The sequence below is a fragment of the Taurulus bubalis genome (genome assembly GCF_910589615.1).
Source record: "Taurulus bubalis genome assembly, chromosome: 13".
NCBI classification, from domain to species: domain Eukaryota; kingdom Metazoa; phylum Chordata; class Actinopteri; order Perciformes; family Cottidae; genus Taurulus; species Taurulus bubalis.
In genome coordinates, this window is record NC_136601.1 from 9,397,339 (window position 1) to 9,419,397 (window position 22,059).

Consider the following 22,059-nt stretch of genomic DNA (forward strand, 5'->3'; position numbering starts at 1 on the left):
GGCTCTAACCATGGTGTTCGTAAACAACGCATCAGTATATTTCATGCACCAAATGCCTTGTCTCTGCAGCCACCCAGTGCACTCCTAACGTTCAGTTGTTTTTGTGACACCAGAACTGTATCACAACAATACCACAACAATATACCTTGGAAAAGAGAAATAACCATCTTCAAGTAAGTCCATGACAAGCATTTAGATGGTTGATTGTCAGTAGAGTGAGGTAAACCATTGTGCCCCTGTGAGTTCCTGATTCTTTTTTATTGCAGAGGGCAGAGTCTCGCATATAGCATCAGCACATCGCCCTGACTGATTTCCTCAGCACTTCCTGGGGAATTGTCATCACCCCAGGTCAATGTCTAAACTTTCCCATGCATCAAAATATATTGTAATTGACTCCATTTGTAATTCCTCCAGAGATCTGGCACTGGGCTGCAGCTCTGATGGCTGCCGAAAGCAATAAAGTCTCACAGACATGACCCCCATTGTAAACAAGTCCTCCTTCCAGAGTGGGAGGTACAGTGAAGTGTTTTTTTTTGGTGTCTGGCTATAAGCTTGCTCTTTGGCTCCAGCCCATACTTCCATTCAAATATTGAAATTTCACAATTATGCAGTTCCCATGTCAGGTTTTATTCTTCTTGGCTCATGTGCTCCTACTACATTATAGATCTTGCAAGCGGTTTTAAGATATTGGATGACCCGATGCAATATATATATATATATATATATATATATATATATATATATATATATATATATATATATATATATATATATATATATATATATAATAAACATATATAATCTCCGGAGCTTGAAAGACTACAAGTGCTGATAAGATAAATAGTGGCCACCTGAGGACGAATTGTAATGACTTCTGTGATCATCAAAATGTAAATGTTTTCAGTGCTTTGGTTCTGACCAAATTATGACATTTGCATGAAAGTATCGCTGTGCCAGCATTGGTACAGCATCAGAGCAGTTAACGTATAACATATACATCTCCATAATATTATATTAGAAAACAATATTAATTACATCTTGATTTATTGAAAAGGCTTGAGTGTGTTATCCTTGCTGCAGTTGGCATTTGCAGATTGAACATAACGTATTTTAACCTTATGGTGTTGCTCTACAGGGGGCCATCAGTTCTAATCAGAAACCCAATCCTTCATTATCATAACAGTTCTGTAACATGGAGGGTTTAAGGAAAATGCAAATTAAAAGAGGAAATAGAGCAAAAGTAAAAAGGATTTACCCTTTCATGTGGAAGCAATTAGTGTAACATTGATGGAAAATTGTGATCGTGCATAGTGTGGATTTGTGTCACCCGAATTAGATGCATTGCATTGTCTACCAATGTCATTGTTTATTTACTGGTATGCTGTAGCAATATAATTATTCTATATGTGTGTAATTATTTATAAGGCAACATAAGTAGTGCATTTCATTATTTACAAATAGATAAGTAACTTGATTTTTTTATTTCTACTGCACTGGAAATCCCAAACAAGCTGTTATAATTTGCTTGCAGCCTGATAACTGGACCATAATGTTGAATAAAGTGCCACAAGGTCTCCTTCCTCTCTTTTGTTTATGCTGTCCATTAAATTCCCTCATTTGCCACTTTTCTCAGCCTGATGTTTTTAACATCACATGATCCGAGGTAATCAGACAGAACAATGTGACTGCTTTGTCACAGCAACAATATCACTTTCACTCCTGCAACTGGAGCTGCTTTGATTCCTGCTGAAAGGGGAACACATAGAGTTGTGTTTATCCTTTTGTCTCGTTCCTCTGATGTACTCTAGTCTGTCTCCCACTTCATATCCTATTCACTCTCAGGTGCCACCAACAGCTAAATGAAAAAGAAACATGATTTGTATTGGGGAAAACATGTAAGTGTTCATTTTAAAAGGGGGTGGGAGTATTTAAAATGACTCTAATTGGTCGAAAAGGCTTTTGAATCAGCATACAGTGCATTATTGTCCTGGTATCATGCTGCTGATCAATAGTCAGTTTTGCCCCGATGTGATGAATATGCCCTTTGGCAGACATGTGTATCTGGTCATGTGTAGAGTCCCCTCAAGGTTGTTCCCTCTTTACACCCCATGCTATATATTCAAAGAGGCTGTGAGAGGAGGTCTGATGAAAAGATAACAAGCTAGGGCCAGATTACTTCTTCAGGGCCCTGAAAGATTTTAACATCTATAATCTCTGGAGCTTGAAAGACCTTTTACCTATATAGTGCTGATATTATCATGGCCACACTCCGGCAGCCAAACAGACTTAATTCAACTGAAGATAAATAGTGTCCACCTGAGGATGAATTGTAACGACTTTGGTGATCATAATCTAAATGTAAATGTTTTCAGTGCTTTGTTTTTTGACAAAATGATGACGTTGGCATGTAGCTCAAAGTACTGCTGTGCCAGCATTGGTACAGCATCAGAGCAGTTAACATATAGCAATCTAGGTCCTAATTCAACTCACGGACCTCCACCAATATTAGCGTTAAAATGTAACATTTGTGTGCAACACAAACTGTTTTAATATTGAAACATGATTCAATATTAAATATGACTATAATATGGGAGCCCTAACTTCCTCTTGTTTCCATCTGTAAAAAAAACTGAAGAAGAAAAAAGTAAAGCCAGGTGTAAAAATTTAAATAAAGTTTGCCTAGAACGTTTTCCTCAACTTTTCCTCCACACGTGTTTTACAGGTGAAAACAAAAGTGGAACGGCCGTTTAAAGATTATCCTGGTAAATCTCACCTGCTCCTAAATACAGGAGATAAAACAGTTCAGAGCAGTCTAGGAAAATGTATCACCAGATTATTATTTTTTTCCCCTGCACTTCTGTCTTTATTTATGCATGTCTTCTGTGTCTTTTTGCCTTTCTCTCATGCTCATCTGCTCTTCTACACACCCACAAACATACACTTATTTGGCTAAAGTGATGAATGCATTCACAAACGACCTTCTCCTTTGGTTTTATGTTGCATTTGTCTTTGTTTTCACAAGTGTGTAGATTATTTAAAACTTGATCTTTTATTCTGCGTTGGCAGCAACACTCAAAATAAATCTTTATTTCCTTTGTAACCTTTGGTGGCATTGCAAGAGCAGAGGATGATAGATTGGTATTATTTGTCTATAAATCAAAATGAAAATTGCCCCCTTCTACAAATGACTGAATATAAAGTTGACATATTCACATTATAGCAGTTGATTTGGTATTGTGAGCTACACTGTATTTTTCCCTGGCAGTTTATTTGAAGGAAACGGGACAAAGCTTTATGAATTACGCTTTGACTGTCTTTTGTTCATGGGAATGAATAATTCATCGATGGCCAGCATTACGGAGCTCATGTCAATAACTGAAAGATATTGACCACAGAGGAGCTTTTTTATGTTGTCTGTTATTCACACAAGTTCACTTCTTGTCCTCCAAATTTCTTTTGTCTTTCTTGTCCTCTTTTGTGTCCCCCATGCATCACTCAGTCTCTGCAGTTATTTATTTTGCTTGACAAGAACGCCAACAAAAGTTGAGAAGAACAAGTTACAGTCCCTGAGAAGAAATTGTGTGTCTGGCTTAGAAACACAAAGGCCAGTATTTGTGGTGTCATTGAAAGATTCTGGCAGGCCTTGCAGTCATTAGTATAATGTTAAGATTGTTTTGTATGAAGACCAACACATTAAATATACGTCAGTCGATACATCGATGTGTCAGTTTGTCTCAACTGTGAGTAATTCCCATGTCAAAAAATGTTGTCGCATTTGCTGTATTGTAGTCCAATAATGGCTTCCCTGTGATCCTGTAAATGGCTCCCCTGGAACACCATCGTAGTTAACTTGAGCCCCTGTTTCTTTGGCTACCGTGATCAGTGTTAGAGACCAAATATAAGCAAAACACTATCACTCATGCCACAAGCAACTATCCAAAGCCACAATGATTGTAGAAGACCTTTCCATTGCTTTGAATGTAATTGTTTCGTCTCTTGCATCCATCTGTCCACCTATCATGAAGTCTTTTTGCCATTACTGAGGCTGCGATCATAGTGACACGAGCATGTGGATCTCAGAGGGCCTATCAGTGGAGGAACAGGCAGATAGTGTGGTTTTCTCACTGTAATCCCCAGGAGCCGGTTCTGTTAGATTTGAGGAGGAGGGACTGTGAAATTCCCTGTCACTGAATCTGTCCAGCCAGTCGGCTGGCTACAAAGTCTAATAATGACAGTGACCTCACTCCTTACTGTTATTGTATTTTTTTCGAGACTGATCGCAGCTGGCAGTTTGTGTGCTTCTGTGAATGTGTGCTTTCTGTTGGGAATGTTCTTTAGATACCTTTGTATTTGTGCTGAAGGTTGTTTCAGTGTGCCAGGGGTGCGGGTCCACAATTGTGTCATTCATTCTTATTGTCAGAAAAGAGGGGGGGGGGCAAGCAAATCCAAGCTATGGAATTGATGTAAAGCAAGACAAGTTTGACCCTTATGTCATTGATGCCATATCTATTGACAGCTTGTCCATTACCCAACTCCTCACTCCCTCAGCACTTCAATTACAGTCTAGTGGATGGGCTAGCCTTGCAGATGTGGGACTATAGTGTAGGTTTAATGACATAAGTGAGGAGGGCTGTGCTTATTGGGCATTATTTTGGTTATCAAACAGTGTCAATCACTATGGCCAGCTGGGCATCAGGATGGACTATTTGCTGTGAGTGCATGATACAAAATTCTGTCTTGTGGTGATTGTCCAATGGTCGGATATTCAGCATTTTATTCACTAACAGCTGTCACTTACAGTTCTGTAGAAACCCGGGATTTCAAATGCAAGTAAAAGCAAGATCCCTCAGCACTATCAACGATCAATGGACAACATCATTCCTGTAGCAGGGCACCCATCGGTTTGCTTATCTCTTTGTCTTACACCAACATGTTTAAACTCAAGGCTGCACTGGGATTGAATGCTCTGTGCATATTAACAATCTCAGAAGGAAGAATCTATTTGGTTTTGTGACCCTGCAACCTTCCCTCTTGTACAGGCCCACACTTCAAGTTTCAGATGAATGTACAGTAGCTTTAAAGTCACATTGTGGAAAATAAACCTACTTAGAGTACATTACAGTACAATGTTGGCTTTGCACGTAAGGCTTACAAAATAGTTTTGGCAGTAGTCTAACCTCTTTACTTTCTTGGTTGTCATATTTATGTCTTTTCAGTCAGTTCTGTGCCTCAAACACCAACAGATTTAGTTGTAAAAGAATATCAAAAGCAATATAAATTGAACATACAATACATTTAATATAATATAATACATTCTGTGTTATACATTAGTAAAAACATAAGATCTTCAAATCAAGTATTCTATTTACTAAATTCCATCTATAGTTTAGTTAACTGATACATTGCTTGCGATGAATGAATTGTAAGCTGGCAATTTGAATATATTTACATCTTGAAATAGATCAAGGAAAATGTTTTAGACTTTCTGACTTCTGCAAATAACTTTTAATTGAATGTTTCTTTTTTTTCTTTTCCGACACCAGTTGTTTTCAAAGACCTATATACAGTGTGTGTGTGTGTGTGTGTGTGTGTGTGTGTGTGTGTGTGTGTGTGTGTGTGTCAATAAGACTAAACCCTGAACAGCAACCGAAACATGGTACTGCATCCATGCTCCTGTCCCGTCTGATCCCCTAAGACACTGCTTACTGTTTGAAGTCTCCACTTGAAAGGCCTGATCTGAATACTGTGGATTCCACAGCAACTCTGCAAGCAGTGATTACAGACTGATTAATGAGCCGCACGCACACTGTACAGACACGTTTACACATGACTGCTTTCTAGGCCACACACAAATGGCTCAAGCAGGTATCAGTATGTCACGACATATAGTCTAACTCAGTCATAGGTTGTTTTAATATGTAAACTTCAACAAAGCTTCAATGTTTTATTTTGGACACGTCCCGTCACTGGAAACCTGTCAATGACCCAGTGTGTCTTACTTGTGGTTAATGTATTATGTGTATTTTCTTTCATTTGTTCCACAGTGTCGGCTGACATCTTAAACAGCAGTTTGGCCACTATGGAACGTCACATCCAGAGGCTTGAGAACGACATCAAGAACTTCCCCAAGACGGATGACCAACAAGATAAGTTTGTGGAGAAGATGATGATATCCTTTTTATGGTGGTCATACCTTGAATAGTTGGAGACTTTCTGCTCCACAGAAGCAAATGTATTCTGGCATATTAAGGCATCGCATGTTTCATTTTGTGGACGGCAGCGGCAAACAAGCATGCTGTTTGTGTTCTGCCTGGCAGTGGTAAGCAGTTTGAGTCACTTGGCGTGATAGGTGGCACCCAAGGGAACGTAGGGAATGGATCTGGCTGCCTTGCTATGAGATGTTGATCGGATCTCCCCCTTCACTCCTCCCTGTGTCCCAAGAGTGAAATCCTGCCCGTGGCTATTTTTACCGCACTCTGCCACCACTGCCTGTCCCCTGGGAGACTCTAATAGGGGCTCTTGCCCCTCACACCAACTTATCGCCTATCCCTGATTTCATCTCCTGACCGGCCACAAGTCTCTCCACACAACCATCCGTGCACTATCTCTCATGGCACCTCTCCTGTTTCGATAACAAAGTGTTTCACTTAAAGCCAAGCGTCTCTACTCTCAAATTGAATTAGCCATGTCTCTGCACTTTCTTGAATGCCCTTTCTGAGAGGAAAGGTCCTCACTGTATAGGTTTGATCAATGGTGGAAATCAAGTTAGTTGTCAATACCTTGAGGCTAGGGTGCTTTTCGTGGGGGGGGGGAGAAACAGTAAAGAAGTAAGCAGTGTCTTCTTTGCTCATCTCTCGCATTATTAAGAAAAGAAAGAATTACTTGAGTAATTTAACAAGTGAGTAGGTGTATCCATATGCTCGGCGCCCTCACATAATATGGAATTCAACCTGATTTTTGCTTCCTTTTAATCGAAGATTTATTAAGGCTGAGTTTGCACATTGGGTGGTTTAAGAGTAATAGCCTCCTAACACATTAACAATCTGCTCCCAGTCAAAGAAGGGCACTTAAATTTGTGTAATTAAAAAAAACTGAAGCAGAGACCTCCCTGGCGGCGGCTCGGAGGCAGAGCAAGCAGGCAAGAAAGCTACTCTGCTCCCCGATGTCAGTATTGATTCCCAGGCTCCTCCGAGAACTAGAGGCTTGAGTGAGAGGAAATGGAGAAGTGAAGATATACTGCAGCATGGCTCTCCCTCACTGTCTGGAATTCCTCCCCAGAGGGTGGCAGAGAGAAGCTGGCTGGCTGGCCGTGACCTAAAACACCCCACTTCCTCCCCCTTTCGCCCCATCCCACCTGATCGAGTTTTGGTGCTAGGAAGGAGGCTTAATAGGATTTAATGAGATCTATTTTGGTTACTGCCTTATTTAAAGTATCCACCAGTCAGAAAGGCACTGACAAGCATATATATTTAATTCTCCATCTGCGCTGTTTTCCACTTTGGAGTGTTTTTGTAATGATTAGTAGTTTCCCATCCCTTGATTTTCCAAGTGGCAGAATTGCTTTAGTTGGAAATATATTTAAATCTTCACTGTTCAATTTTTTGGGGATATGATGAAGGCACAGGAAGGATAACAAACGATAAAAAGTGCATGCTCGTTTGTTCTCCCTACCTGGTGTTTTATCTGGATTTCATCTCCTGTTTGTAATACAGTGACATAATTAATAATAATGTAATCATAACAAGGCTTGCTTCCACTATGTGCGAGTGAGTATTTTGGTCTCATGTAGTATAAAACAGTTTTATTTTCCATCTTTGTCTTGATGTTCATACTACAATGCATAATAATAGGACACTAGAAGTCTGCAATCACATTTTCCTCAGTGCCTTTGGAGTAGCTATGCGTCTGTTTGTTACACCAGGACATTTGTGTTTGTGTATATATATACAAGTGTGGGTCTCAACTTAACCCACTTTTCTGAAGTCTGTCACCAAGGACAATATTTTCTACTGCCTTAAACCTCCCAAGACATTCCATTTTGTGCTGTTTTCGTGCAAGAGATGGAAAGCCCAGGCCGTGCTTGATTTGCTGAGGTTTTTAGTACCAGTGTTTGCAATGAGCTTAGGTAGCACTCTAATCTGTGTTGCACAGCAAAGTGTTGGAACAATGACAGTGTAGAATACAGTGCTGTATATTTTTGGTTGACATTTCCTTTGGTACACATAAGATAGCAGAGTCAAGGTAATCATACCTCTTTAAACTTTTCCCTGGGATTAAAAAAAAAAGGATATTGGTTCCTTGAAGCATGACAGATGGAAGAACAACAACAGCTAAAAGTCATGCATTTGATGCTTGAGCAACCCTGAAAAAGTTAAGTGAAGCTCTGCTGTCTCGACTACTGGGCACTGTGATGAATGAGTCAGTCTGGATGTTTGAGTGTGTGTGGAGGGGGAAGGGGGGGGGGGGGAGAGAGAGAGAGAGAGAGAGAGAGAGAGAGAGAGAGAGAGAGAGAGAAAGAGTAATTTACAGTGCATGTGTAGGTGTACATGTGCCTCTATTTCACTGACTCTTGTGAGCTTTTTTCCTGAGATTAATTTCAGGAGGCCATGGTCACTGCAGGGTATTTTAAATGTAATATGTGCCCCAAAGCAGCATAGTTTTAATTAAACCTTCAACAATAAATTATGTTTTGTCTTTCCCCACCACGCATGATTAGTGTTCCTAATTTGTTTGGGCTTCAGAATTTTTAGGTTTTGCCCATTAAAAAGTCAGATTTATGTCTGGCACAAACAATGTGTGAGAATCTATCATCTTTATCAGTCATCTGATGTGTTTATCTTTCAGACAAAATCGTTCCCGAAAATAATGTGACAAGAACTGTGCAGCAGCAGATCAGTAGCAGTTATAAAATATAGAAATATGAGAAGAGAAGATACAGAAAGAAAGAAGTATGGAATGAAAGGAAGAAAGCGATGAAGAGCTTAGTGGAAGCACTTCATTTGGCTTTATTGATACATTTTTCTCTTTCCATTACTGTAATGTATGCAAATGACTGAATGGGGTGTTTGTTCAGCAGTTTAGTGATCTCTATCTGTCAGAAGTAATGGGAGCCCACAAAGGCTGTAGAGTTGAGGCACAAGCCCCCAGAGAGCCCTATTTCACCAGAGAGGCTATCGCCATCACACACACACACACACGCACACACACACACTCACACTCACTCTCACACACACTCACTCTCATACACCCACTCACACACACCCAGTTCCTGCTGGATATGATCGAGTAGCTCTGGGGGTTTAGAGCGGGACTCTGCATACTGGAATATTAATAGTAGAGAGGTGGCTCGATGGGGATGATGAGAGACCGGACTGAACCTTGGGTGCCTGGACATGTCCAATGCATCCCCCACTGTACTCAATGCCTTAACCCAACCCACTGATATTTCGCTTAGCCTTTTATTTCCCAGTAGGCCAGAGTCAGATCACATCATTCTCTCCAATTCCCATAAATTGAGTGACAAGAACCTGTCTTCTGGGGCCAGCTTCATGAGGCTATGTTAGTCTTAATTTTGTCTCTCAGAATCGTCTAATGCGAATAACAAATCAAAAGAGGGTTAGCCACCCTATTTCCTCATGCTAACACCATAGCTAAGAGTTGAGGTTCAATGGTAACAATCATGAACGAGACGAACGATTGTTAAATGTGGATGCTAGCAGCGTTTGTTTGCATCTTTAATATTTTCCTGTAGATCTTTTCTTGAGTATGTTGTATTTATTTTCCAATTTCTTAATATATTTTTTTCTGATGCTGCCATTTACTGACTGTTTTGTTTTCTTCAGAACAATTAGTTATTTGCCCCTGTGCATGTGTATGTAGTATAGTTACACAGTCATTGAATCCACCGAGTAAAATAATGAACGATTAAACAGCTACAAGGACGAGTGAATGGAGCTGAGTGGCTTGAAGCCATTGCTCATGGCCATTTTATTATCTTAATTTGCCCAGAATTCCAAGCAACCTCCCTAAAATAGTCAAGGACTAGGCAGCATTCTCCAACTGATGAGCTTAGATATGTGATAGCTATGTATCTAAAGTGTATTTGTTAAATCCAAGTAACAGTCTAGGTGTGTATTTGGGAATCCGCCTTCTTACCCAAGAGGGAGGGGAATAATTCCAATTCCAAGCAAGTCGATGATATTGATGCCTTCCTTGACAATTTCCTGCCGTCACGAAGACGCAGCTGTTCAAACAGCAATACAGATTTACTGACTTACCTGTTGATGAATTTAGAGCCTCAAGTCCTGTGAGCCTACAAAGCTCACACACCTACCAGTGCCAGCTTCTCACACCACATTTGTATCTGCCCACACAGGGTCAGCCCAGACACACTTTTCCCAGTCCCAGGGCTAGCCCATAATACCACCAAACAACCTTTGTGGCCTAAAAAATCGACAGATGCATTTATACAGGTACCAGCTTTTTTGTTGTTCTCAGATACTTCAGCCTGATTTAGTTCACACATCAAAAAAAGAGATTCACCACAATGTGTTTATGGAAGGCCTTTGTCAAATAGCAATAGCTGTAGACCATGTTAGCTTCAGGCTAGGTTTGTGTCCAGGTGTACATGGCATTCTCCTGTTTCGGCACCAGGTACTTAAGGTTAAATAAATGGTTGTTAGTGAAGCAATTGTTCTATTTAGCAGGCTTCTGAGTTTAAACTGCGAAAACATCCCCTGCTTCTGGCTTGTTTTGTCTGGAGAAGCACAGTGCTGTTTGGAGAAGTTATTCCTCTTTATCACACCTTTATGTGTGTGAATGAGAGGTAAGTCAAATTATTTACAGAATGTTCGTGTTTATTTCTGAATGTTTGTGGATTAGAAAACTGGGTTAAATCATGCTGGTGGCACTTTCAGTTGCACATTACAATTTTTAAAGCACAAGTACACAAACACCCACCCTCTTGCCACACATACAATTCCTGACTTAATCACCACCTTACTTTAAGCCCCACCACCCCTCCCCCAAACACACAGTGTTTTCCACCGCTAATGAAATTCACTGTGTGGCCAATTAACTGAAGCACAGATAAACCACGGAGCCTTTTAATTATCAAAAATTAGAAGAAACCAGTGTAAATAAGTAAAGGTGCAAAAAAGCAGACTATTTGGCTGTATGAATACTGTGTTTGTATCTCTCCCCTCAATATGAGAGTCCAGCCTCGTATAAAGCAACAGAAAATTGCAATCCCTACAACAAATATGCATCTTTCATGTTGCATTCCACATGTCAGAGGGGGTGTTACAATTTTAATTAACACATTTTAATAGGTGCCTGTCTAAAAAAAATAAAACATTTGTTAAAACTAAAATGATATTGTAATTATGTTTTTACAAAGAAATAGCCCCAAATGTAAATTAAAAAAAGGTTGTTGATTATGCTGCTGCCTTAACCAGGATTTCCTTTTTCGTTATTTAGCCAACGCTGTCGTAATACCTTTGAGGACGATTATAGAAAGCACCACATTTATATGGAGTTTTTAATAACCTTAAATAAGGCATGAACTGGCATTGTTGCGGACTGAGTCCATTAAATTTACTTTCCAAAGCACAAACGCTATGACCAACATTTGTATTTACAGCTTTATAGACCTTTGCTTAACCCACCGTACCCAGTATCAACTATTATACAGTATTTCTCTCATACTGCCCTGCTGGGATTCATACAGTACAACATCCTCAGTGCTCATTTGCAGGATACAGTATGCACTTTTTTGTTTAATTACTTTTATAATAATGTCAGTTAACTTTCTCATTAGGGCTACATTCATATTTATTTGCAATTTTGCAATTTTTCAATAAAACCAATAATAATTTGGCCCAAAAAGCAAATGTATTCACTATCTTATCAGACATCTGTATCTCATTGATTTATTGTTCATCTTGTTACACCTAAAGATTAATATAATCTAAAATTTAAAAAAGGAAAAGACAAAGGCAGTTATGTTTGATCAATTACTTATTTTAATAAAATAAGTAATGCATTATTAAATTAGTGGCCAGTCAATTAATAACCAATCATTTCAGCTCTACAAATAATTTTGTAAAATATTATCGTTTCCCCGAACATTATCTATAGATTTAAATGTATTGCTTTACAACCTCTTGACACTTGAAGCCAAAGATATGAATAAAATATGTTGAATTGCATCTCCAGCCCATAATGCCGCAGCACATGACATACCGTATTCAAACTACAACTCTTCACACAGATCTTTGAGTTTGGCTCAGACAGCTCTGCCTCTCAGAGCAGAATTATATATGAGACACACCAGCCATGTATCAAAGTCTGATGAATCCCCTCCAAAAAAGAAAAGTGATAGATTTCACAGAATACATGTACTGTACAAAAAAATATCATGTTGCCATTGCCCTGTCTGTCGGCCATCGTGTTCACCGCCAGACAGAAGACCATATATTGGTGCCCTCTGGTCATATGAGTGAATTCCCTAGAAGTTCGCCAATCAGTATCTTGTTAGGCTGTGACACTCGGCCTGATGTGGCAGCTCCATTAACCAGTAGAGTAAGCTTGCTGACAAGCTGCCTGGACTAGAGCTCCCAGGGGCAGGAGGGGGTGTGGTGTTGGAGTGCAGGAGGTACACCAATGATGTACACTGGATCTAGCCCTATGCTCCTGAGTGAACAACTGTCATATTCCACTTATAAAGCCTCCATGCCCTGCCAGTCTTGGAGGGTGTCCTTTGGGATCTACTGGATCCTGTCGGGATTCAGGGCTGCTCCCCAGCAATCGGAAATTCCTCCTTACACACTGTCTGCATTCATTCTTATACTTCCTGTGTACGGTCGGTACACAGTATACAGGGTCACGGAATAATATGCAGAAGGAGAGGAGCCAATGTATGTAACAGACTATAGTGTTCATAGGAAATTATTGTAGTTAATCTCTTTTATCTCCATGTCTCCATGTGTTGCTCTGCTGCTTTGTCCCTATGGGCCCAGGTCTCCACTGATTATTTCTGCTCTACAGAAAGTCGGGCTAAGGACCCAGTGGCAGCAGCAACAATCTGCACCTCATTACTTCCCCAAAAGGCCTAAGCTTAGTGCAGGGTAATAGACAGAAGCCCAGCCGCCCTCATTTGTCATGGGCTCCTGGGTTTGATGCAAAGCCCCCCTTGAGCACTTGTTGCTGAGCTCTAATCCTGCAGTAGACACCAGCCACGCTTCTCTGCTTAGCCATCCCCGCTCTCCATCGTCATGGCTCATGATTTCACTTTCATTTGATGTTTTAATGAAATCCCTGAGTCTCAGTTGAATGGCAGGCCTATTGTTGGCAAATTATTCTATCAAATGCAAGTGGAAGGGAAACGTGACCGGAGTTATTTGTCTAGTGAATATGAGCCACCAAGCATTTAGGGTGTTTTTCAGCATCTGAATCCACAAAAGAAGATGGTTGGAGTTGAATAATGCAGGTTGACTCACAGGAAGAAAAAAAGCATGCAGACCAAATGGCACATACAATGCTGTTTTCATGTGCTTAATAGCCCACTGCATTATCCATTCAGGTAAATTGTTAAATGAGTTGGGTGAAATGTACTTAATGCTAGTAGATAGTGTAGAGAGCACATATCTATACAATGGCTAATATTTATTCCTCCACAGACCAGTATAATACCTAGTAGCACCATTTGTTGTCTCTTATTGCAAATAATTGCGATAAAGCAGCATCCAAAAGGCTGGGGAAAGCTCCTTGATAAAAAAAGGCCTGAGTATCATTAGCTGAAGTTGCTGTGTATGCCAGTTGAAAGCCTCTCTAAAATGTAAATCAAACTAATGCCCAAACACTTCCTCCCCTCTCCCCACAGTAATGTTATTCTTTTCTTGCTGATGCTGTCGAGGGAATTCAGTGTTGTTCTGCTGTTTGCTACTGGGCTCTCTGTTGATTTCTAACTTTGCTCCGTGGTGGCTATCCTTTCTCCCCCCGACAGGACCCAGCGATCACTATGCAGTCTGCTCATATATACGTGTCCCAACAAGCGATTAGCTGAAGTTATTGACTGCATTTGCACACTTGGGGGCAATTAAGCGCTTCATTATGCAAATAAAGTGCACTAATTACCTTACATTTGCTAATTGATTATAAGATACTGTATATGGTCGACAATAGGGTTGACTCCGTCAAAAAGATGTGGCCTTCAACAGTTTAAGGCATGTACTTGTGTATAAATGAATGACAGCAAATAACGCAGTGGACCCAGCATGTCGCTGTGCACTCAGCTTCGCAAATTTGAGGCACAATGGAAGAGTCGGAGGAGAAAGAGATCTCTAATTAAAATGAATCTGTGACAGTCAGAAACACTAACAGTTACAAACGGCAATCTGATGGTAGTCAACAGGGGATTCTCCAGTAATTGGCAAAATGAGGCTCATCAATCACACAGAGGGGGAATGCTGCACAGACAGTATCCTGTCAGAGTCACCCACTGTTGGGGGAGCAGCATGACGTGTGTCTCAGGGACAGAGTCATGGAGAGAAGGAATAGTTTATATCTCTCTCTATCTCCCCTTTTGTCTCTCTATCTCCCTCTTTGTCTCTCTATCTCCCTATATGTCTCTCTCTCTTTCTCCCCCCCCCTCTCACCACCCCCACCCCCCCACCACATGTGGCTCTCAGTAGACGTCTCTCCAACTCATTCTGACAGGCTTTGTTTTTCCTTGTCGCATTTCAAATGGGGATTGGCTGGCATTCTCTGCCAGTCAAGGCCGAGACAGAATTGTCAAAACACACTGTTGAATTCTAGCTTTTAGTGGATATTCTTTGCTTGTGACATGTGCTAGGAGGCCTCTATACTCCCTCTTCATTCAAGCAATCAAGAAAATACTGGTACTGCTAATTTTCTATTCAAGAGACCGTGCTTTTTTGTGTGTGACAATAGTTTTTTTTTTTTTTCAAAAGTCTTAATTAGTAGAGAAACTAGAACTGGTAGCATGGAATGGGAGCATTGTATAAACTTAGTTTGAACCTAAAAGGATAGCAATATCCTGATGAGCAATGTGTTGCGATGATTGAGCAAGCCAAATAAATGATGGGTCACGTAACATACCGCCTCTGCCTACAGGTCAATAAAGATTCAGTCAATAATTGACTATTTTATCAATTGATAAATCAATCAAGTGATTAATTTTCACTTGATGTATCTTTGTGGTCCATATTACCGTAACTGACTTGGCACAGAGTCCATAACGTCACCTGATATGTCTACATACTCCCACATCTGCATTGTTGTGTACTGATATCCTCATAACCGCTTTGCAATACATCAAAACAGTTATGTCAGGCATATGCAAATGGAGTAGTCACACGCTATATCTTTATAGCTTTCACTACGATAGTGTGAGTCAAAGCAACAGCCATGCCTTTGTGGGTTTTTATTGACAATTAACCTCTAATTAGCAGATACACTGCATGGATACGTAAGGTAACCTCCAGAAGTGTCAGTGGTTGTGTTGTTGATGGCTCCTCCATGGACATGATTATATGAGATGAGCCAGTTTGCTGTGAAGAGGGACCTCTGGCTGGTGCACTGACAGACAGAGAGAGAGAGGCACTTTACACCTTGCTGTTAGCTGTAATAGCAGTGACATCCAAAATAACAACTGATTATTGCCGTAAATGTTTCTAATCCATTTCCCCTCTTTCTATTTCCTCTTTCTGTTTCTTGCGGGGACACACACACACACACACACACACACACACACACACACACACACACACACACACACACACACACACACACACTGTATACTGCTGGTGGGTCTAAGCCCTGCCATTTAACAGCAACAGGAATGTGTGAGACACATCTGCTACCCGAACCTGCAACTGCTGCCCTTGAATTGACTTTCTATGATTAAGACTTATGGTTGATCCCCGGGCTTTTTGCCTTGATGCCTTGCAGCTTTCCATCCTAACTGAAGAACATAGGTTGGAAGAGAGCACATATGGAGACAAAGCGACATATCTCTCTTTCTGTGGCTCTCCTCTATTTTTCTTTGCCACGACTTTCAAAAGGTACCGGTGGAGGGTGTACAGAAGTTGCAAAATTGTATGAACTCCCCTTGAGATTCTGCACATTTTATTGTTCAAATTACTTGATAATACACACGATGAATGCTCTTTTTATCCTAAATTGCAGACTGGAGAACTCTACTCACTTTTACGCTTTCACACAGACCGCCTGTGAGTATGTGAAAGCATATATTTTGAAACACATTGACTCCCCTTTACTTATTTGGGCTGTCTTGTCATTGGTCTATGATCCATCGGGCAATAAAAAAAAGTAGTATTTGCTCCTCTCTATGAAGGAAAGTACTTCTTGTTTCTTTCACCAAAGTAAAATTAAGTGTGAAATACCCACAGGGTATGACCAGCATTCTGAGGAAGAAAAGACCCTTTAATTCATGTTTAAATATTGCTTCATACTGTATTTACTATTAGCATTGTCCCTTTATTCCTTTAGCATTTTCCAGGATACTTCCAATCTGTTACTGGACTCACTGAACATTGAGGTTGTTGTACAAAAACATCTTTGAAATGTTAGTTAACAGTGGAACAAAACTGATTTTAAAACCAGGGGCTCCTCCCACTTCACACAATTCATTTGTGATAATGAGATTTATTTTTCTATTTTGTTTTTGAAAATATGTATACACCTCCTCCCTTCCAAGCCAAGAGTGCAGAAATGTTTTAACACACTAACAGCGGTTGCAACTGTAATGCATTCAAGCACATTTCTGTCTCACTGTGTCCTGATGTTACACGTTACAGAACAGGCACAGGTGTGAAAACACATATCCAGAGGTGTAGATAGAAACAGGCGCTAACTGGAGGGACGCGTCAGTTTGGTGCTCCCACAGCTCAGTGGTGATGTGGTGGTGTTACTGTATGGTTGCCATCATCAAAGCACCATTCTGGAGATTTGTATGCTTTCTTTTGTAAAAAATGCAGTGAATAAGATGTCCAGTGCAGAGCTGATCCCAGCACCAATCATTGATTTAAACATGTCGGAAAGGTTCCCACAATGTTTCTTGAGGCAATCTGAAATATGATATTGCAAAAATAAAGACTAACTTGAGCAATTTAAATGACTGCAGTTTGTATGCGCTCTGTAGAGTGAATGTGCTCTTGGGTCATGTTTGTGATGAATAGTACAACGGGGGTTATGATGCCTCAGGCTTGATTGATCAAGTGGTCATATTCCTAAACCTCTATGAGCAAGGTCAATGTGCTGAATCTAAAATATAATATATTTGGATATGCTCCATTAGCTTACTCTTACAGTTTGTGTGTACCAATGAAACTTTTAAAGACTGCTTAAATAAAACAATATATTATGATGGGACTGTGTTCATTTGACACTGTCTATCCCTTTAATACTAATGATGGCGGTTTTCACCTGGTTCGCAAATTTGATTTGAATCATTATAGGTAACCATTGCGAACAAGGCTGTTCAAAGAATGTCCATTAATGCATGTATTCAGGAAGACTGTCATCAGTACTACAATGCCTATGGTTTGTTTCCGGGGGGGGAAAAAAGGGTTACATAATCAGTAAAGCACAAAATCTTGATGCCACTGACTGCTTGAAAAAAAGAAGAAGCCTGTAATCATCCAATTGAACCGTCGATCACCTTCACTCTGTCGTCTCTTGTCTCATAAGGTTTTGCTTTTAGTGGACCAGTGTCTACCCGAGAAGACGATGAAATCGCTCTCCTTCTGTTTGTGTTGTTATCAGAGCTTCTTCTGGCTTCCATGACATAGACATGCACTCCGTGCATGCTCTTAGTGCATGTTAGTGCACGTGAGTGTCAGCTCACTGACTGCTCTGCGCTCATACAGTGTTTTCAGCTGTAACACACACTTGCAACTTGGCTGGAAAGCTTGTCTTACACCATCTTACAACCTGTAGTGCCGTTTGGTATTCCAACTAACCGTAGCAAGGACAATCTTTAAAAATAATTGACGCATAATTGGTTCACCTTTGCAGTTTTAGGAACCAAAATATGTTTGACTGTTGAAATTATCTCAGCTGTGACAGTTATGCAAGTAACAAAAACAATGTGCATCAAAAGAAAATTAAAAGTAGTAATCGTCATCGGGGCTGCCTCCTGTAGAGGAGACTCGCATGTCGAAACCAAAACCAGCAGAGCAGGATTCCTACTCAGGGCAGTGCTCTTCAACGGACAAATCTGTGTTTGCTTTTTTTATGTCCAATACAAATAATGTTCCACCTCTTTCGTGCATTTCATAAAGACAAGAGATTACCTTTTTTCCAAACATAAAAAAATAACTTGAATTATAATTCTCATTTTAGCGTTGCCATTGTCCGATAAAAATAATGGATTGTAGCACCCTCCCTTTTTCTGTGCTTGAAGGCTAGAGATTACCGAAAATAATCATTTGAATTATATTTCTAATGTTAGCATTTTCATTGCTTGGAGTGCCATGGCTACAAAGGAAGCTTCTGTGCCTAATACATTCAGGGCAACCTTATTTAAGCCTCACATCTATATTATCATTGATATTCATCACATGAATGTTCGTTTGAAATTCAAAATGTTCCAGAGAGTTGTCAGTGCCTCGATATGATTATGTACTATCCCTTATTGTTTGAACAACAGGACAATGAGGTGAGGAGTCTTGTTTTGTTATTGAGTCTCCTATATTCAGCTAAGGTAGTTAAATGGTACAATCATTCCCAAGTGGGTTTAAATTCAGCCATTAACTGTCTTTCACAATGTTGCTCTGTGCATGTGCTGTCCTCAAACCTCAAGATTATGTTGTACGTGGGCATGTTTTTTTGAACAAGCAAAAAATAGATAGAGCATAGTAAATATCATGGGGTGAATGCTATAATATTGTTTTTATTTTTCTCATTCAAACTCAAACTGTAGATCTTGCAATTAGCCTCAGTTGCTTTGTGTTTGTGAACTATTTGTATACACATTAATGTATGTGATTGTAAACTAATAACTGTGATCAGGCATCTTGGTATTAGCCAGGAAAGATAGTCGAGGTGGTTACGTGGGGCTCTAGTATCACAGGGGTTTGTACGATCAGAGAGGGATGGTCATTGTGCCTGTGAGGGGGCGTTTGAAGGAGTGAGGAATGTGTACACATGAGATCGCTGCAAGGCAGCACAGAATGATAGCCGTGAATGAGGCATTTTCCATTGAAGTGATTAAAATGATAAAGGACAGTGGCAAACTCATTCATCTCTGAGCAAGGTGACGAGGGACATTCGGTATGTGTGAGCGTCTGTGAGAAAGGTCCTTCCCTGCATTAATGTTTATGTGAGAGTGTGTACATGTGTGTGTGTGTTTGTGTGTCACAGATGTAGAACAAGTTGTGAAATGGGTCTGGCGTGGAGGCGGCCAGAGAGATGTGGAGCGATGCCCACAGGAGGGCCATGTCTTTTCACTCTGCATCTGAACAGACAGCCAAATATTTATCATCACCCCACCACAGTCTACATTCTACATATTAATTTGACCTTCACGAGAACAAAGAAAACCATTCCTCATTGCCAACCTCAGTGCCTGTTGTTTTTAGCATTTTGCTTCAACGGTAACCTAAAAAACGAGGAGCAGTAGTCGTCAAATGGAAGTTCCTTGAGGTTTCTGTGGATGTGAATAAGCTGGAATGTAATCCATTTGTCTCCTCGGTTCAGCAGATTCTATTTAATTGTCTTGTGTGCCTGGCTTTAATGTGCCTGTTTGTTTTCTATATTGCAGTAGGTCATAAGTAGTCAGGAGATAATTTATTTTAACACAAGTAACATTTCTATTCTCTCTACCTGACACAAATGGTAAACCATGCCCTATTCTTTAAATGTATGTGCTGCGAGCCTCAATGGACTTATAACACATAACCACTCAAGCACTTTAAGCGTATGTCTACACCCGGTTAGCATTGGCAGCCTTGTGAGGACGTTGATTTGAGGTACTTTGGTTCATGTTTCCATCCTCTTTCTCTCTTTTACTATCTCTGCCTCTCCCATCAACCGCTCTAATCTCCTGAATGCCATCCACACTCACCGTTCATCCCTTGCCTTCTGGATTGGTTTCACACAGTGATCCCCTCACTGACCAGACAGACGAATCAACAATTAACCTCTAAGGCTGACCTGAAATATCTCAAACCTTCCCTTCTCCGCATCCTTATTGGCCTCTAATAGATTTCTAACAGGTAGAGGAAAAAAAGTGGATTGAATTTTGCCCGTCTAACCCGTAGGCTCTGTGCAGGAACACTTTTCAGTTTGTTGTCTTTTTTCTTCTTCTTTTTTCCTTGCTAAATACCACAGTCGTGACTGTGCTGTCTGAGCTGAATGTGTAATGTTAGGGCCAGGCTGATGATACATCGTGCCAATGTGTTGAAAATGGCATTAGACTTTGTGACTTCACAGAATTGTTCTACCAATTGCCTCTCCATTACCATCCTGTTAAAGCCCTCCATTTTGGTTATTGTGCTAATAGCTAAAAAGCACTTTGCTGGAGCCAGTTTGACCGAAACTGTATTCTCCACGAAGAAGATATAGTCCCTGTGTCATTGAATGTCACTTTAGCCATTATTGCAGGATTTACAGCTCATGCAGCATCTGTTCTCTACCTCTCTAGTTATCATCCCACACAGGGCAATGGATATGCACTGCTGTGCTGCAGACACACGTTGGCCATCCACTGATTACCATCTCTCTATTCTTTTCACTGAAGCTGAAAGGCCCCCAAAGTGACCTTTCAGGGCACCACTGTGGCACTATGTGCTTGGAGAAGATATGTCTTGAAAGTGCATCGTTGTGCTGTCAGGTGTGAGGGTTTAAACCATAGTGTGTGTGCGTATGCTTTCCTTCAACGTGCAAGCATGTGTCTGTGTGTGGTCATTGTGTTGGTAGTTGAAGGAGATCAGATTGTAACCAGTAAGGTAATGATTCATAAGACAGCCAGTAGGACTTATCCACTAATAGATCTCCTGGGAGATAACCTAATCCCCCAACAATATCTCCTTATCATATTACAAGTGAACTATGTACAGAATGGGCTTCTCTATCCACAAATGAATACTAAGCCCTATACTTACCTTTAAGCTTATTAGATTTGATCTGAAACAGAGTAGTATCAAGTATTCTCCCAGATGCAAGGCTGATCAGAGATAATAATCCTATAATCCTTTCTGAGTTTAGTTTAATTTCACAATCGACTTTTTTTGCTAGGACTTTCTATAGAATAATGTATGTATGTATGCATATTTTTTTTTATTTATTCAAAGCTGGAGACCTAGTAGCCTAGTATTTAAAAACATTTATGAAATAATTTGCTAAATTAATTAAAATCAAGGAGGACTATTCTGTACTGGAGGACAGTAAATACACTATGTAATCTGTTCATTGAGTGCTTTTGTCATCCACAGAGATCACAAGAGAGACCTTGTCAGTGGCAAATGAAAGTTAGACTTCTTTTCAAGGTGCGAATTGGAGATTAGTAGTAATACTCCTCTCTGTCCGCTTTCACAGAGATGATACGATTTGCAAAAGATGAGACCCCCTTTTCTCTCTCTCACTTGCTCCCTCTGTCTCCCTCACCCATATATTGCTGCCTTGTCCACACTCTCTCATGTTACCCATCGTCTTTCTTCTCTTTATCCCTTTCTTTCAGATTGACTAAGCTTGAAAGTGGGTTGCTAACTCTTTTTAGGATTCTAAGAGGAAGAGATTGTATGAGTAAGTAGATATTCTGAACAGAGCCCCAATTGGCTTTGTGTTGCCTTACGGACTACCAGGGCATCCACTAGCTTTTTGGAGCCCTTCATTTTGTCCCCACAGATGTGAGAGCTTCCTCGTGTCCATCCTCAGTGATTAGCAGTACTATTGTCTGTACCACTTGTTGACAATATGACAATAATATGTAATGCCTCTGGTCTAAAAAGCAATGCATTGTTACACGAAAACCTTGATGAAGTAGTAGGAGGACAGGGTCTGAATGTCTGTTAA

The 22,059-nt window shown here is 40.3% G+C and overlaps 1 protein-coding gene across 1 annotated transcript in view; it reads left to right on the forward strand.

Annotated features, from left to right (window-relative positions):
• The window catches only part of diaph2 (diaphanous-related formin 2), a gene marked incomplete at both ends in the record, with an annotated part of 346,857 nt that overhangs the window by 251,475 nt on the left and 73,323 nt on the right, over nucleotides 1-22,059 (forward strand). Inside the window, one exon of the mRNA XM_079228942.1 lies at nucleotides 6,045-6,169. Within this exon, the coding sequence (XP_079085068.1) occupies nucleotides 6,045-6,169 (125 nt within the window). The remainder of the gene's footprint in view (nucleotides 1-6,044; nucleotides 6,170-22,059) is intronic.